General features: G+C 41.4%; 1 protein-coding gene across 11 annotated transcripts in view; it reads right to left on the bottom strand.

The window, feature by feature from the left end:
• The window catches only part of SLIT2 (slit guidance ligand 2), a 264,849-nt gene extending 263,875 nt beyond the window's left edge, over positions 1-974 (bottom strand). For all 11 annotated transcript variants that reach the window (XM_065060633.1, XM_065060628.1, XM_065060636.1 and 8 more), the window contains exon 1: positions 555-974. In XM_065060633.1, the coding sequence (XP_064916705.1) occupies positions 555-730 (176 nt within the window). In that variant the 5' untranslated portion in view covers positions 731-974. The remainder of the gene's footprint in view (positions 1-554) is intronic.
• Positions 975-19,076: the final 18,102 nt, after the last annotated feature.

Here is a 19,076-nt window from a genome sequence, read left to right as displayed (position 1 = left end):
GCTTGCGCCGGGGCAGATCCCCGCCAGGCTCCAGCTTCAGGGCAGCGGCGCGTCCCCGCTCGCCTCCCCGCGCGAAGCCACCGCGGCAGCCGGCGGGGCGGGAGTGAGCGCCGCCCGCCCCAGGGCCTGCCTGCACCCGCGGAGCGCGGCGGGGCGCCGCGGCCCGGCTCTGCCCCGGCGCCTCGGGGAAAGAAAGCCGCAATAGCGAAGTTTGCTGGGAAATGGGCGCCGGCGGGGGAGAGGCCGCTCTGCCGCCGCCTCGGGGCGCCCCCCGGGCTGCAGTGGTGCCCGCCCCGCCACCCTCGCGTTCCTCTCCGCGGCTTCCCGGGATGAAAGGCAGCGCGCCGGGAGCAGCAGCCACCTCTCCCGTGTTCCTGCGCATCGCCGTGAAACGGGCACCGCCAGCAGCACGGGAAGGGAACGGGAACTCCCCAAAGGGCGCCGGGACCCCAAACCGGGCCGGCTCTGGGGGCCACCGCGGCCCCGCTGCCAGCTGGAGCCCTGACGGGCGTCGAGGACTACGGGGTGCTCGCCGCCCCAGCCGGGTTACTTACAGCCTCTCGGTGTTGCGGGGGATGTTCCTCGGGACGACGCGCAGCGCCAGCCCGTGACAGTCCACGGTGCTCCCCGAGCAGGAGCACTGCGCCGGGCACGGCTGCGGCGCCACCTCGCCCGCCATCGCCAGCAACAGCCCCAGGGACAGGGTGAGTTTCCCCCAGCCGCACATCATCACCGCCCGCTGCCGCCCGACCGGGGCCCGCTGGCCTCAGCCCCGGGGAGGCGCGGGGCGCGCCGCCCTCCTCCTCCTCGCCGCGGGGAGCGCTCGGGCAACTTTCAGGGTGCGGAGAAAGCGAAGTCCTTTCTATCCAAAGCTCAGCCAAGAAAACAGCCCCGGAAAACTGAGGTGGGTGGCACTGATCCGCGGCTGAAGGCAACTTCGCTGGGAGGGGGGCCGGGCCCTCCCTCGCTAGCCCGTCGGGTGGCGGAGAGAGGCGGCACTTGGGTCTCCACACACTCCCTGCGAAGGCAAAGCAAACCCACGGGCTCAGGGTATGGCAGAGTTGAGCTGGCTCCTTATGTTCCTCCTCGCCCCTTTCAAAGCTGTGACTTCCCTCTGAGCCCCTGGGCTAAAGGCCTCGGAGCCCTTCTCCGCCCAAGCGGCGCACTTCTTGCGCGGCAGCCCGCGCAGCGCAGCAGCCGCTCCCACGCGCGTCTCCCGCCGCGGGCCGCTCACAGCCCCACGGGGGGCGGCGGCGGGGCTGACACCGCGTACACACCGCCCTGCCAGAGGCGCCTCAGCAAATCATACCCCTCTCGCAGGCATTCATCAAACTGTCTCACGGAAGGAGGAGGGAGGGGAAGAAAAAAAAAAAAGTCAAACACACAAGATGATGTTGGGCTTGGCTTTCCACCCCCCGCGCCCCCTCCTGCTGTAAGCTCCCAAGCCAAGTTTAGCAGGAAAGGGCTGGTCCTAGAGCACGATAATAATAAGCAGCTCGAGAAGTGATTCGTTGCTCTGCTGGTAGGGAGTTCATCCACGACCTCCTTCTCCTCGGTGACAGATCACAGCTATAGATCCTCCTGTGATCCCGGGAGCACGGCGAGACAGACCAGATAACAAGCGATGTGCGGCGACAGCGGGAGGGGTGGGGGGTGCGTTATTCTGGTCCCCGTGGTCTCCCGGATACCGTGGCTTTGCTGCGGCAAAGGCACCTGATGGAAAAGGTAGGAACTGCTCAGTCCTTCAGGTGAGGCCAGTTCAGCAGCTCCTGGTGTTGCTGCAGGAAAGGAAGCAACTTTCCTCCTCTCCCGGAGCCCGCCGAGGCACAGCGCCTTTGGAAGGGTTTGCACCCCTTCTCCCGATCCCGCCGGTGCACCTGAGCTGTCGGTGCCTAACAGCTCAGGCCGGCCCTCGGCTCCCTGGAGGCGGCGCTCCTCCGGCGCAGAGGGAAACGGCAGAGAGGGCGGGGGGTTGTGGGGGGAGGGTGTGGGAGCGGGAAAAAGGAGGCGACACGCCGGCTCCTTCCCTCGCACCCCGAGTCTCTCCGCTTGAACAATAGGATGGCACCGCCGCACGCAGGCCGGCTCTCCTCCCCTCTGCAAGGTGCCTGCCGCCGCCCGCGGAAAGTGCTCCCCGAGCGCGGCCACCAGCCGAACCGCCGCCGGCACCTCGCCGAGCGCTCCCCACGCGGCCGCACGGCGCCCCCCGCCGCTCGCCTCGCCCGGCGCGGCGCCCTCACCCCACTCCCACGGAGCCAGGAGCGCCCCACGCGCCGCCCTATATAGGGGCGGAGGGGCCGCCCCTCCCCGGCCCCGCCCGCAGCGCCCCGCGCCGCGCTCACTGGCTGCACCGCCGCCCGCCCCGGCCCGGCCCCGGCCAGGGGCGGGGGGGGGGCCGCGCGGCGACGCCAACAATGAATGAAAGTTGGGGGAGAGCGGGGGCGGCGGCGGCGCCGGGAGCGCCAAGTCACCCCATCAGCCCCCCGGAGCGCGGCGGAGCCCCCCCCCGGCCGCATGGCGTGTGGAGTTGTTGCGCGGACTTTCTCACGCAGCCGTGGCCTGCGGGTGTCAAGCGCCCCGCGAGGGAGAACGGAGAGGGGGGAGCGGGGCCGGGGTCCGCCGCGGTGCCTGTGTGTGTTTTGCCTGGGGAGGGAGAAGGGCTGGATCGTCGCGTGCTACACTTGGAAATATCTCGGGCATCTCACCGAAGGTCTTGTTTTTTTCTTTTGTGCAGCAGTCGCTACAGAGGGAGAAAGGATTTTCTTGGCAGTTTCTTCGGTTGCAGTTTTACCATGAAACACACCGGAATCTCTCATAAATTATTTTCCAAAATAAAATAAAATGGACAAGTGCTATTCCATGCATTAAAATACGTTGAGTAGCAACATTAACACTGCTGTGCTCTATTAGGAAACACCTTCCATTTCAAGAAATTGTATTCTAAATGCATACAATGTTCTTGATAAATTTTCCTGAAGTGGTGATTATTGTCAGTGTGTCTTCAGTGTTCTTAGGAAAATACTAAGTGCATCAGGCTTTTGAGATTAACTGGTTTTAGTTTTCTGTGCTTGCAGTTCCATGCAATTTGTAACAGCTCTGGAGACCCCAGTAATAGGTGAAAGTGATTTGTCTTTCATAGATGGCAACCCCCAGCAGGGATGACTAAGCCTTCAGCAAGGTGTAGTTTGGAAATGCTCAAGGGATTCCATAGTTTCTTCCATATGGCTGAGTCCAGCTGAGTCTCTTCATCCCTGGGGTCTCCGCTGCACAATCCCCGCAAGAGGCTCACTGTCTCTTTTCGCCTGTTACCAAGAGGACAAATTCTGTTCTCAGAAACACTTTTCTAGATCTGAGTTAATCTGCTGAAGTTGGAGCCAGCAAATTTACTCCTGACTTCTCTTACTGTAAAATGTGAGCCAAAATGAAAATTTCTAAAAACGTACATACCTACAGGAAACTTCAAGGTTTTTATCAATTTGTTTGGACAACATCCAGTAAATATGATTGTTGCTCTGTTTTCAAATGCTGATAATGGCATCTTGGGTGTTACAGAGATATTCCAGGTTTAGATTGATGCAGGAGGGTGAATTCAGTGACTGCAAAGTGTCTACATCAACTTCTATGTATAAATACTTTTCACTCTTTTCTCCCATTTGATTGTTTTAGGTCTTTAGAAAGGATTTTGCAACTTTATAGCAAGCAGCAGGAAAGAGAAAAATAACTTAATCCAACATATTGTTTTCGTGTCTCTACTAAAATCCTTTATCTTGTAACTCCAGGCAGAGAAAAAAACAGAAAATACAAATGTTAACCATTCAGTATTTTTCATTATTTGTTTCAAGTACCAGTAATGTGCCTAGTGTTGCAGAAGACACAAAGAGAAGAAATAAATCTTTTTTATATAGTAATTGTCAGAAAATCTGAATCAATTATTAAAGTGTTAAACATTGCTAAACAACTCTACACAGACCTGATTGGAAATCTAAAGTGGTCTTAATTTAATATACTTTGTTTTCAAAGATAAGTATACTAAGTACAAGCAAGATCAATTTTTATTCCTGTTTGGGGGGTTCATTGATTTTTCACATACCCACCTTTGAAGCATACCTTTCATTCATTCAGATTGATTTTCCTGAATGTCTTACCTGCCAGCACACTGAAACTCCTTCTTTGTGATCCAAACTCTTTAACGGGAGAACTCCCAGTGTCTGAAATTGTCTGAGGACAAGGCTTTCTGTCAGACACAGTATAGTATCACTGCTGGAGTATGAACCTTGCCCCACGAAATGCCCTGTGGCTGCCTCAGTTGCCTGCAGTATGAATTCTAAGACACTTCCAAAGTTATAAGGGAAAATATTCCCACACAGGCAAAAGCTGGGGAAAAATTACAACAACAAGATATGTTAAAAGAAAAGCAATTAGAAACATTCATCAGTGGAAGAGCAAAAATTTTATTACAGCCATTTCAAATAATGACAGCAGCTAAAAGCAGTTTTCTGATCTCCAGATTTCATTATACAACATTCCACCCTTTGTAGAATAATCTAAAGGGACACTCAAAAAGATAAGAAGATCAGAAGTATTAGCATGAGGAGATCAAAGTCAGTAATAATAGGTAACATCTTCGGAACAGGATTCAGAATATGAAAATGGAGAAAGCTACTACTCTCAGTTGAGGTTGGTAACAGTGATTACAAACCTATGCACCATTGTAGATACATCTGAATGAGCCTGGTGAATATCAGCTCGATGAGCATCACTATAACTTTATAAGGACAGTATGCCTGAAAAATACTGTACCAAATTGCTCATCAGTTTGTAAATAACTGAAGGTCAATAAGGCAATTGAAAAATGGCAAATAAACATATCAAGAATAATTAGTATGAACTAATCTAGTTTTCTTCTTTGAGGAGATAACTAGCTTTGTGGATAAGAGGAAAGTATGATAGATGGTGGTGCTAGCATTTCATTTGCCACCATGTACATTAACATTCTTCTGAGCAATCTGCTTTAACATAGTCAAAATCTAATTGCTGGAATGTGGACACTTAACTAAGTAAAAAACCCCATACCCTCAGTCAGAATACAGTTGATGGTTAGTCCGGGAGTGCATAGAAAGTAGACTCTTTTAAAAAGCTGTTAAGACTATTATGCCACTGAATTATTCCATTAGTGATTGAAAAGTAAGTATAACTATTAACAGATGATGCCAGGATGGAAAGGAATATAAGGAGTTTACATGGCAGAACCACAATTCAAAATTATTTTGATAAACTGGAGAAAATACGTAAAATTAGTTAATCTTAAAGAAGATATGAACATAACATTGCACTCAAAAAATAAATTCAAATGTATAAATACAAAATGACAAGCTGGGCAGCAGCACTCTAGAGAAGGATATGGAGATGAAAACATATCTTAAGTTTGTGATAAAGGAGATTCCATTACAAAAGGCAAACATAATTCTGATAAGGTATATATTACATAAAGGAAGTAAGCATTCTTAAATGCTTACCAATTCCTAAAGCTTTATAAAAGCCTTTGTCAGACAAAGTGTTCAGTTTTGGACACCATTCCTAAAATATGCTTTAAATAAAACAGACATACTCCAGAGGACAAAACTAAGAATAAAAGTTTTAGCAAACATGAACTATGAAAGAAGTTTGAAAAAGGTACATTGACATCATTTAAAAACAAACAAACAAACAAACAACTGCACACACACACACACAAAAGAACCCAGAAAAAAGGAGAGGCATCATAATAGTTCCAAACATTAAAAAAAAAAAAAAAATTGTAAGCAGCACAGCAGTCAGTTAATATTCACAACCAGGAAAGGGCTTCATTTTCAGGATCGAAGGTTTATAGATCAGAAAAGCTGGTGGTAAAGAAGACTGCCACAAAAGGTGATATTGGTCTTTGTTTCATCATCCCCCAAGCCACATTTTTGTGGGAGATTTTAAAACAGTCTAAACACATACTAGATAGGAATTATCCAGATGTACTACATACACTGGCTAATTGGCCTTTCAGGTTCTTTTTAGCTATGATTTTCCATGGGCTGTTAAATAAGCAGCCTCTACTAGTAATATTCATTGTCAAAGAGAACATCTGGCTGCATGTATTAGTTGCTTATTATTTATTATAATGTACTTATAATTCAAGATCATCCAGCACTTCCGGTCAGAATTGTGCTAGGAAGGGGAGTAGTACAACAAAAATATGATTACAGCTCCCTAGCTTTTTCTTTTTAAGTAGACGTGATGTATGAAAGGTAAAGTAATACAGTTTTTTTACAAACTGGCAACTAAATCCTTTCATCTGTCAAGCTAATGTCAAGTTCATTGGCTATTTTTCTGTAAGCAAGCATAGATCTTGTGGAACAAACAATATGGAGACGACGCTAGCATTCAGATTAGATCAGAGGAGGAAGATTGTGTCATGATCTGTGCAAAAGAAGTCATGAGAGGAACCTGAACAAGAAGCTAACATCACATACACAGTAAAAGGAGGATGGAAAAATAAAATAAAATAAAAAAAAAATAGGAAAGAAAAAAGAATGCTGGAGAAAAATATGGGCATACAGTGAGAACAAAAAGCATGAATTTGTGACTGTTTTGATATTTTGCAGTGGGTTACAGCCTAAAGAGCAACTTGGAAGTCATAAGTGTATTCACACAATATTTTAGCTGAAAGAAGACTCTATTTAGTTGCTAGCTATCTTCTCTAGTTTTTAGCTAGCCTAGTTTTGAGCAGGTATGAAATGCCTTCAAATTAAATACAAGATTAAAGCAAACTCTAGCTGGCAGGAAGGGAACACAGGACCATGTCTGTGTTTGTACAACTTCTCCAAGGGAGCTAAAGATCAAACTTCTTGACTTCTCTGAAACAACACCCATAATAAACATTACAACTGGTAGTAAATATTTCAGAAATGTATCCTTAATCTAAAGCTGAGTGACCTGAAGTTTATCCAATATCAAAGGGACACTATCAAATTTTTAAGGTCACGGATTTCACACATGTAAAACCTCCAGGCTCCCATGGAGCTATCTAGAGTCTCACAGGGCTTTACAATAAAGTATGACTGGAAATTTATTTGAAAAATTTCCTGGATTTTAGGAGCTGAAAATGGAAACCTTGAGTCACTCCATTACCATTCTAATGGAATAGAGTGGATTTATTCCAGTTTCTCAAATATGTAGAACTTTAATTACTCCATGCATATCTGTTGTATAGCTAGATTCTCATTAGAATTTAGCCATTTATGAAAAATATTTACAATACATCATGGCTGCATCTAGAAAAATCTGGGGAAGGAGGAAAGTGTTGGAACTGATTGAACCAGCCCTATCATACAACCCAGACTATGCACACTACTTTATTCGGGTTCTGTTTGCTTCACTTCTGCTTAGGTTTCACATGGGATTATTTCAAGATAGATAGGCTAAATTTTGCTTATGCTTCCTAGTAAATTAAGGAGCTATAGGAAAGGCTATCCAGCCAGCAATAATCATGTGACACTACATACATTGATAAATCTACCTAATCTGCATTAAGAAGATTAATTTCCAAAGAATAAACAGTTGGGATATGCAATAAGTGATTCAGCAGAGAAAACCAAAAAAGATAAACTAGTCTAACATTGCCAATCTTTTCTGTAAGTTCTTACACAGAAGATAAATCATTTCATTACTTTGTTTACCTGAAACCCAGATTTAAGTGTTTTATAGTCAGTATTTATTATCATGTATCTTCACCTACCAGTAAAAGTCTCATAATTTGTGCTAGAAAAGTCTTTAACCCTTACCAGTGACCTCTCAGGTGCTAACAAATGTAGAAAATCTGATAGCTGTTGTATGTTCAATACTCCTATGACATAGATTAATGAACACACTAAATTCCTTATCTTGCATGGGATGGCACAAGGGACCTCATCCACCTCATGCAGTTTAAGAACTTCATCATATCAACTAAAAAAAAAACCTTTTGCAATTTTTGAGGAATTGGAGAATCCTAGCTCCCAATTTAGTGTACAAAATTCTTAGGAATTCATTACACTGTAGTGTAAAAGGGATTATTCAAATTATTGAGTCTGACATTTTTCATGAGACAGACCACTGAAGCTGATATTTCTGCATGAAAGCTGATCATTTGTGCTAAGCTAATCATACCCTTGCAGGGTGGAGGATCTAGTCTCTTACCATCAAAAGTAACTGGGAAAACCCAATCTTTAAACAATTTGGGTTTGGCTTCATTTTGGCTATCTGCAAACAGAAACTTAATATTCACAGCAAGCGTAGTCACACTACTTTATATATGTTTGTTTCAGTTTTAATGTCTAGCCTTTAAGTTAAATTGCTATTTTCCTCCCCTGGGAATTGCCACCATGATGTAGTTATAAACAGAGAACATATCCTTTCTTGCAACTTTCATTTTGTCGTGCTTCCTCTGTTGTAACTGAATCTGAGGTGTTACTTCTTGAAATTAACTGTTACCTATCAGTGCAACTAACAACTTGCTTTCACTGTCATCTAACAGCAGAACACTTATTCCTGGCACAAGGGAATAAACTACAACTGATTTTTTTGATCTTTTCATAATGACCTTTCCAAGTCTTTCTCAGCTTCTCTTTAGACTTTCGCAGAAACATATCTGTTCCAATGTAATTGGAAAGGGTTTCTCCAGGTTCACCTCATGGTTGTTAATATCACTGAAGACTTACAAAACAATAGATTTTAGATTTTATATCGTTTTTCGTTCCCTCTTAGGGTCCATGTCAAATGGAGGGATTTGATGATAGTACGAAGGGTACTTTTTCTGCAATTTTAAATTGAGATGGCTGGTTCTCTTTGAAAAAAAATGCCAGTGGAAAAATATTCTGAACAAGCATGGGCAGTGTTTGTGTCATTCCCCTTTGCCTCTCTGTGAGGGAAAATGGAGTCAGTTCACTGTTAATTCTTCTGTTTGGCATACCAAGGCAACCAGAGCTGCAGCTCTTTCTGTCCTCTCTCTGAAGACTCAACTCTACACACAGACACACACAAAAAATCTCCTTTGAAATCTTCCAGTACATATTTCAGTTGAAATAACTCTACCTATTGGTCTTGCCATAACATAACATGCACTGAACATTTCTGTATTTGTTTGGGTTTTGTAGAGTATATATCTTGTGAGAGGAGAAAGAAGTTTGTTTTTGGGGAGATGTTTTTTTGGAGAAGGGGAGGAGAGGCTGCTTGTAAAATGTCTGACTTGGTAAGCATACTTTAAGTGCTGAGATCTCTCAATTTTTTCTGGCAGTTTTAATGGAAGAAAAAATTGTTGTAACTTGCTTATGTCAAAGCACACAAAATCTTTCTAGTACATATGTTATTTTTATTATGTATCTGTTGTTCATTTTTGTTTCTTTATCACCACCTAGGATGGGATAATGTGTTTCAATTGTATCTGATTAGGACTGACACTGTATCAGCCCTAGAGAGAACATTGCTGTATCTTTGTTTTGCAATTCTTGCTTAAAAATTATTACGTGAGAGCATATTTTTTTCTGAAAGGACATGAATTCTCTCTATAGATAACTTAAAAGACATTTTCTAGGCAAATAATATTTACCTATAAAAGCTGGTAGGTATTTTCAGCTGGTATATTCTATTCATAAACAAATTTTGACTCACTAGCCACAACCATTGAAGAACAATGGTTTAATAGGATCATAAAATATATTCCTCCTAGTCATGCTGGTGACTCAGTGTTTTCACCAAAATATTTTTACCTCTCACCCTCCCGTTGTTTTTGTGCACCTGGCACTTTGCTCTGTTGTCTGAAAACACAACACACAAGCAACAGGGAAGACTTTATTGTAGAAGCAGTTCCACTAGGAAAGGGTTCTGGAAAGGAGAAGATTCTCTAAACAGAGCAAGAGGGTGACCTGCAAATATTTATTTTAAAACAAGTAACGTTAAGGATGCATGCCCTTGAACACTTGCATCTAGGATTATTGAACAGCTTGTATTTGAGAGGAATGAAGCACACTCAAATGTCCTGCAAAGGGCAATAAGATGCTCAAGAGGAGGAACTGCCAGTCTGGCATTCAGCTCGTCTGAGAAAATGGTGTGAGTAAAAGAGGAAGGATCAAGGCCTTTATTTTTTCTACTCTTCCCCCTCCATTACACCTGCTGGATAAAAGTGAAGACACTAGAAAATAAAGACTACAGGGGAGAAGAAGGGCAGAAATATATACCTTCACTTCCCAATGGAAAGGGTAGAAATTGTGACTTGTATTTCTGAACTGTAAAATTTTTCACCATCCAAATCTCTGTTGCTAATAGTGTATGTTAAGGGTATGGAGTGCAAGATTCACAGCAGACCTTTAGAATGGTACATAATGAAAGATATTTAGTCTGTCCATGTTGCATATCAAGATTTTTTCACAGCTGTATCAAGAATAATGAAGTTCATTCTAAGAAAACAGAGTAGTGTAAAGATTAAAAAGGACAAGGAAATTTCTTCAGATGAACAGTTCTCTCACTGAAAAATACAATTCCAGGTTAACAAATGATATTTGGGAATTCAACATGATTTTATGAGCAGTGTTGACTGAAATAACAACTGATACTTTATTTTAGTTGAAAATTTTATTTTTACATGCTTTAATCTAAATATTTTGATTTTTCATTTGAAGTTATGATTTGCTGCCTGATTGATTAAAAAAGTAATAATTTGAAAGCAGAATCCTCACACTGACCCAAATTTTCATGTGAAGTATCTTCCCCAGTTTTGCTGTAGTCACTAAACTTTAAATTAATTAGTCTCATAAATCCATTCTCCAGTTTCCTGAGGCATCTGTATGCAGAATCATTGGATAATACCTGGGATGTATGTAAAGAAGGAAGCTTTTACTATGTTAATGGTGGGAGCTTGTTACAGTCACCTAGGGTGGAAATCAGAAATGGATAAAGATTTTCAGCATTACAAGAAAGATTACTACTGAGAATTGTGTGGTTCTAGTTTAGTTTTCCACTAGTATTGGGAAGAATCAGATATTCCTGAATGCAATCGGCAGCAGATTGCATTGTCAAGCAATTCCTGAACTACCAAGCAGTGATTGTACTAGTCTAGATTTGTGTGCTATTTTATAAAATATTTCCAGAAAAAATGGTCATAGAATATAACACTAGACTGAATGATTGATAATTTTAGACTCAAATGAAGAGAAACAAAAACAAGTGCATAAGATCATTTGATATATTCTGGACGCTAGTTTATGCACCTGGTTGATCTGAGAACTCCGATTCCTTAAAGAGAAGGTGGCTTGAAATTGCTTTAAGTGAACAGCTGAATTTTCATCTCTATTCCAAGGATGTAACAATGAGTGGGGACATTTTTTTCAGATCCAAAATTATGAATAAACACCTGAAAAAATATGAGATGGAAGCAGAAGTGTCAGACTTGAATATGGTTTATACTTCTTAACTAAGAGCAAAATGTTTATATCAATAAAAATAAAGAACAGAGAAAGGAGTGGGGTCCACTGAGAGTGAAGTGAAGCAGAATATGTTTTAGACATACTTGAATAAAGACCACATTGTCTATGCTTATACAAGCTTAATCCTAGACAAAAGGTTAGCACAGGTATGAAACTAGACATTTAGGTACACATAAGAATTTAGAATATAAGAAAAAGAACCAAAATGATCATGGAAGCACAATTCACTTTGAAGAAAAAAACAGATAAGGTTCAAACATACATTGGAAAAAGTGATTTGTAAACATTCTTATGCTCCTTGGCTGAACACACTATTTCTGTATGTTAACTTACTTCTAAGGATAACTTGTAGGTGTACCTAAAAAATATTTATTTTTTGTCAAAGTGGATTACAAGTAGTTTTGGCAGTTTGGGATAAGAAAATGAAAATTATTTCATCCACTTGAAACTGCAACTTTTTGTTTATGATTTTTAGTTGAGAAGAGAGGGTTAAACAGACTTTCTTCAGTGTTTCAAAGACAAAGATACTTGTATAGCTGTATATATAGGGACACTTGTTGAAATCTACAGGTATTCTACCTTTTTTTTTTTTCTGAAAATATAGACAAACCTGATTCCTCTCATGTAGGATTAGAGATCATGGAATAATTTCACTCATCATTTGAAATACTCCAGTGTCCTGATAACATGGGTACTATTCACCAGAATTCAGTTATGCAAAACAATGTGTCTCATCTGAAATATATCACTTCCACCAGCCCAGTGAGCCTGATACTAAGGCAGAATATTAATTCAATTCTGAGTAAGAGGCTTTGCTTCTGGCTCTCCTGCTAACATTCACAGAATCACAAATACTTTGCCATTGCCTTTCTAACAAATATGAACATGACTTCATGTAAAGTACAAAAGAGGATTTTAACAATTTGGAAATAAATACTTCATGTTTCTTTTGGTAAGTGTATAAAGATTGCACAATGGAAAGCAAGTGCAGCTTAACCATACAGTTTGTTTGCAGAGAAATTCACGTTGTCTATGGCATTGGTGCAGCATACTTCTTTGCCACATCAGGGAAATGTTTAGCTCTTTATTAACACAGTCATGAGGAATGAAAAGAACTTCACACCTACGTTTGAAACTGGAAGAAAGTTGCATGAAATACAAGACATTTTTTCCTGTGTTTAAACAACCATTTAAACACTACAAAGTATTTGCTCCCCTAATACAATTTTTAACTGTTTCTGTGAATACTGACTTCCCCAGAAACAGTCTTTCAACATCTACAAAATGAATAACTCTTTTGATCAGGACTTAGATTGTTAGAACAAGAGTGAGGCAGACTTGAGAAATTATTTTCAAACTGCTGAGAGTCCCAGATTATTTCAGCCTGGAAACTCCATTTTACCACCTCTCTCACTCTCATTTTGCAATTTCAGCAGTACTAACTAAGTTCCTCAAGCCAATAAATGCTGAATTTATGTGACAGTCTTCACCTTGATCCTCCTCACAGTGCAGTAACTGCTGCATTTGCAGGGGCCTGCTGGGTTGTTGTGGTTTCTCTATCCTACTGTGGCTTTTATGTATTTAAACGTGCTGGTTTCTTGTATTATTGGAGTCTCTCATTGGGGCAATATTATTGTACGGGAGTGTTGATTTAAAGAGAAGCCTTTCTGCACACACAAATTCACTGTCAGTAACCAGTAGAAGGCAGACAAAACAAATTCCACACTATGTAGGCAATTTGAATGCAATAGGCTGATTCTATCTAGCCCAGAAAACCTCAGTGGGACCCATGAATTATAGATCACCAGTACAGACGTTAACAGCTGCAAAAAAAAATATATACTTGCAATCAACGTTATCTGAATCATCACGTATTTTTTGTGTTCGAAGCATGGGTAAAATCTCCAGTGCCTCTGCTACTTCAGTCCTTGTGGTGTATGTATGGTGATAATAAAAGCAAAGACATTCTCCACAGGTCTCCACTTCTTACACTACACAAAATAAGTGGTATTTAGTTAATAAACACTATTTTGCTTTTCCCATGTTGTTCGTTGTGTGGTCAGTGGTATTTCTCAGCCCCTGTGTTGCTTCTATGTGGACACAAATCATATCCTCTGCTAGAAACAAAATGGTGAATTTCATCCCGAGTTTTTGCATGTTGCATGTTGCTCTAGCATCTGAGGCACTTTGTAAATATTTACAATACCTATATGAGAAGCTGTTATTTAATCACTATTCTATATGCACAAAGAAATTGTGGTCTGAAGTTTTCACTAAATCTTAGGTGCCCAACTTGAGATGCCTGTGACCTGAAGCTTTGGTCATTAGTATTACAGCTCTTCTGCACCACACTGTCTGTACTTCGCTGCAGTCCCACAAAAGACATCAGCCTTTCTTTTCATTTAGAGGTTCACATGCAGTGCTGTCTGAGGGATAAGAAAGCAGTTTTTCCATAATTTGCCATGTCTAATTCCCATCCAGATTGAGACAGAAGAATGTATATATTCTTGGCATGCCTCTAACAAAGACTACTCCCACCAAAATTGAAATTCAAGATGATGCTTCAAATCATGGATGACAAAGTGTACAAAGATTTTCAAAAGAGATCAAACATTACTGCCCCTTACTGCCATCAAAAAAAAACCCACCACCACCAACAAAAAATACCACCACCACCAAAACATAACAAAAACCAAATGGAAAGGAAAGGGAAGGGAAGGGAAGGGAAGGGAAGGGAAGGGAAGGGAAGGGAAGGGAAGGGAAGGGAAGGGAAGGGAAGGGAAGGGAAGGGAAGGGAAGAAAAAAGAAAAGGGCACAACCTGACACCCTGAACCACTTTGAAACTGCTCCTAAAAATGAAGTGTGAAATAGTCCCATAGAGTTTTTGTTTGGTGGCTGGGGTCTGGCAAAATGTATAAGGCAATGTAAAGAAAAACTTGTGATGAATGGTACCACTAGCCCTGCCTGTGATATAAAACATATAGTTAGTGTTTACTTCTCCTTATAAAGACAGCTCTTTTCTAGAAATTTCAACGTGCTATTCCTCAACTAATCATGGTACCAATCTAAATGTCATTCCTATGGAAAAATGACCTACCTCATTCTCTCTTCATTCACTCTTGTTTTCCTTTTACAAGCTGTCCTGCAGAGGACTGTGCATACAGCTGAGAGGGCAAAAGGACAACAAATCACTGAACAGAAGTAAATAATTTGACTTCAGGTGAAGGAGTATATATAGTGTATATATGCGTATATACGTATGTATATGTTTTTGTTTATAAATTATCCATTTTCACCGTAGCTTCACAAACAATGATGTTAAGTCCTCCACTGTCATGACTGACAAGTGAGGAGTGACATTAGAAGGACAGAAGAACAAAAATAAGAACAAAATAACTAGAAGAAAATAAGAAACAGAGACTGAAGAGGTAGCTGTAAGAGGAGATGGGAAGGGTTTTTTAATCACTCTTTCCAGCAGGAAAAAAAAGCATAGGAACTGATTGCTCAGCTGAGGAACTGACAAGCATGAGAGAAGAACAGAGCTGAGCCAAATGTTATGGGGCTGTAGGAGGCCCAGTGAATTGACGCTCTCCTCCATTAAGTCTCTTCTGGCCTGTTCCAGTTACACTTCATACTGCCTATTTTGAACAAACCAAAGTCAGCAAACCGTGTAAACAAATGTTCATTTTTATTCTTAATTTAATAAAGATTATGCAACATCGACTAAATGTTATGCAGCATCTATTTCTCATACTTAAATGTTGTTCTTATCTGCTTGGCTCAACAGGAGTGTTTCAGGTTTGTAACACAGAAGGATGCAAACTCATGATAGAGTCGATTCTTGGCCTCAATGAAGCCAATGGTCAAAGTCTTGTTGTCTTTCATGGGAATGGGATTTCATCAGAGTACTTTGATTGATTTCTGTCTGTTGTTTACATTCATGTGCAGCTGAGACAGTTCACTAATGTAGAAATATCCTATAAAACTATTCTGTAGCAGTAAATTTTTCACACTATCTATCTTTACTTTAAATGGAAACTTTACAAGAAACTACATGAATGCTATAAATTAAAATAAAATTAAATCAAAAATTATGCATAAAAACAAATACCAAACCATGGAAAAATGCTAAAATATTTTAATAATTTCAAAACCTCATGAAGGCCACAGCATCATTTTCAGCCAAAATATTTCTAAAACTGGCAACCCACAAGAACCCTGGAACACCCAAGTGGAAACATGTTTTCGATTTTGAAGTAAATATTTTTTCCTCATACACAGAGGTCTTTTCTTTAAATAGTATAAGACAGCCTAAAATAGGGAGGAAGTTAAGCATTTTTGTTGTGTAATTAAAAATGAATTATACATGGCTAAAATCAAAGTTATTTCTATGCTACATCTGAAAAGTTTAGACAAATAAACATTTCTGAAAATGAATCTTATACAGTGAGGCCTCAGAAATTTCTTAATGTAGGGAGTTTAATTTTCCAAGTACCATTCATCTGATCATTGTATGTTTGGGCACCTGGAGGTATGAACCTATTGACTATGGACCTTCGAATTTCATTATTACAAACTCGCAGACAATAAAATGGGGAGACTTATGGCTGTTCTGTGTCATCAAGGATGTCACTGGGAGCAAAGCCTCAGAGCACCACAAAGGAGGTCTCTCACAAACTACACAAGTACCTTTACAACAGTTATTTTACTTGAAAGTTACAAGGTGTTCCTAATCTTTGTTGCCCCACCACAGCTGTGGCAGACATTAAGGCCGGCTTTCAGCACTTTGCGTGTACTCTGTGGCTGAGGAGGACAAATTGGAAGTCCTAAAGACAAAAGTTGGCTTCCAGAAATGAAATTCAGCATCAGAACAAGAAAAACTAGTGAGTAATAGTCTCTTCTCATCTTTTTAGCTTCAAACATATAAAAGAACTGCAGCTATTTCACACATCCTTCCTGTTATTAACCTTTTGTACTCTGCACATTTTAGTTATGAAAGGCTTCTGAAAACTGGCCCTGAAAGGCCCTGAAAACTGGCATTTTCTGTCTATGCAACAAGTAGAGCAAATTAAATTTAATAATAAATAAATAACATCAATAATATTAATTTTACCACCAATCAGCAATATCAATTGCTGAATCCTATTTTTCATCTTTCAAATGGTCTGATTTCTATACCATGCTTTTCCTAGATGAAAAGGATGCACTTCTTATTTTATATGTTTTCTCTTCTCACTTGCATGCAGGGTGTTATGTTAGTTCATGTGATAATAATGTTTGGGCACAAGTTTCCCAACTATATGCCAGAAAAGATTCAGAGGAAGCAGTAGTGATTAAGAGTATGAAAAAATGTACACGAATAATGGTTGAAAAGTTTGCCCATATAGAATATAGTGCATTACAAGGCTATAATAAAGTAGAAAAAACTATGAGTGGTACAAAGACAGACATATTGGGAGCTTCCTTTCTACTATAAGAAAATGGCAGATTCAACTGAAGTTAAAATTGTCAGATTAAAAATCAATGAAAAGTATTTTTGTATAGTACATAATTATTAACCAGCACTATTAGTCACAGAAAATTCCAAGGATGTGCCAAATGGAAAATTCTTCGCATATTTACATATATTTCAAGATTGTCCAGAGTAAAATTTAACATCATAATTTTGGAAAATGCTTCAAATTACTGGCTTAATATCTCTACCTATAGACCACATCCATTTCCTAAGGAAGATTCTCTTACATTTGCCTTCAGCAGAATTTTGCTGAACATTTTTGTCAGTAAATAAAACAGGGCAGTGATAAAGATGAAATAGTACTCTAAACTGTCTGTTGGTCTAATCCGGCACTATTTTTTTCTTTTTGTGCCACCAGTTGTCAGCATCTATGGTGCCGGCATGTTAAGTTCTGTGGCAGAAAGCTGAAGGCATGCAGGGGCACCGCAGCAGAGTTGGGGGGAACCCCAATAACCTGGCCAAGGTTGTCCCAGGAGAGCGTCAAACCCTGCGTGAGGGTGACACCCATTGGGATGAGTCAGTGCAAAGGGTCTCCAGAGCACTTTTGGACTGAGGGGGTTACTGCCAATGGGACTCATTATGGGATGGAAAGAGGGGCATTTGAGGATTGTAACGGGAAACGTACAATGGGATATTTAAGGGAATGCGTACAATGGGATGTTTAGGGGAAGGATCAAAGGCTGGAAAAGGGAGGGATTGTGGTGGTTTGGGGATGAAAGTGTGTGGAAAAAGAGAGAGAAAAAGGAATAAAAGATATGAACAAAGAGGTTGCTGGTCAGTACGCTTGTGTCATTGTGCCCTGTGCCCGATGACTGCAATCTGTCTGGTCTTCTCATCAAACTCTGTTTTTCTGGATCAGGAGCTGCTGATCCTGTGTGCATGTATGTATGTGAAGGTCTAAGGGCCAGCACCTGGACTGGGGACCATGGGTCACTGTGGCCCTGCACAACTGGAGAAACTGGAGTGCAAATGCTTTGCATGGGTGTATATCTCAGTGTGTGGCTGCTAGTGAATACCATGCTGGACTCAGCAGTGGGGAGGGTAAGAAGCTTGGGAGCCTAGTACTGGAGTGGCTACAGGTCTGAGCTGGATACTGGAGGGACAAAAGGGTTTGAGAGTTGCTTGCTGGAGGAAGTAGGAGGTCCAAGCCAGGTACTGGAGAGGCAGGCTTGGTGTCATCTGTCAATGAGGTTTTAGGTCTAGACCAGGTACCAGAATGACCCATTTTCTTCTGTGTGCTTGTGAGGCAACTGTGAAGCAGCCCAGTACTGAGTGAAGCTGGATACAGGGAGCTGTGGCAGCTCTGCCTTCCCTGAGCTGTGGCAGTCAGTGACTGCTAGCAGGTTCAACAGTGGATTTCACAAAGACAGTAGAAAATCCAAAATAGAAATAGTACCTACCTCACTGTACCTGCCTCTGACATTCTGAATCTCTTTGTGGCAGAAATTAGAAATATAATTTTAAAAACTGAAAGCTTCTCTGAAGCTTTTCAGAGATCACATTTACTTTACAGTTGCTTGTTAATTGCTTTAGTGCCTAAGGATGTACAACATATGTCCTGCAAAGAGACACCCATATGGTTGTACAGTGTATGTCCTGGCACTCTTGTTGCCACAGACTAGAAAACAGACTTCTGTTTAAAATGCATGGCCCATTGCATGATTGAAGGTGTGACATATAAAGGATTATAACTGACAACATTGAAGCCCTACACCTGTCACTGTGCTGTGTTAGGAGGATATGCACACTGTTTTGCTGGGAAGGGGAGAGAAGATTGCTTTCAGTGAAGAAACAATTAAAATGTATTTTTTAACTTTGTACAGGGGAGAATTTCCTTCTCAACTGTCTGATTTATTCGTGTCAATGTGAGTCAGCTGTAGCTCAATTTTGATTCAAAGGTTATAAAGTTAAAGAAGTTAGCAGAGGGAAAAGTATAAGGGCATTAACTAGCCACATGGAACCAGATTTTAAAAGCTAATGAAGCTTTTAAGACAGCAGAGAGGTGACTAACAATGCCTTTTAGAAGTATCTACGTTTTTGGAGGCCTAAGTGCTTCAAGTAGTCTAGCTTTTACC

The sequence above is a fragment of the Columba livia genome, chromosome 4 (genome assembly GCF_036013475.1).
Source record: "Columba livia isolate bColLiv1 breed racing homer chromosome 4, bColLiv1.pat.W.v2, whole genome shotgun sequence".
In the NCBI taxonomy this organism is placed as follows: domain Eukaryota; kingdom Metazoa; phylum Chordata; class Aves; order Columbiformes; family Columbidae; genus Columba; species Columba livia.
Note: the sequence above shows the minus strand (reverse complement) of the source record. Positions and strands in the feature narration are given on the sequence as shown.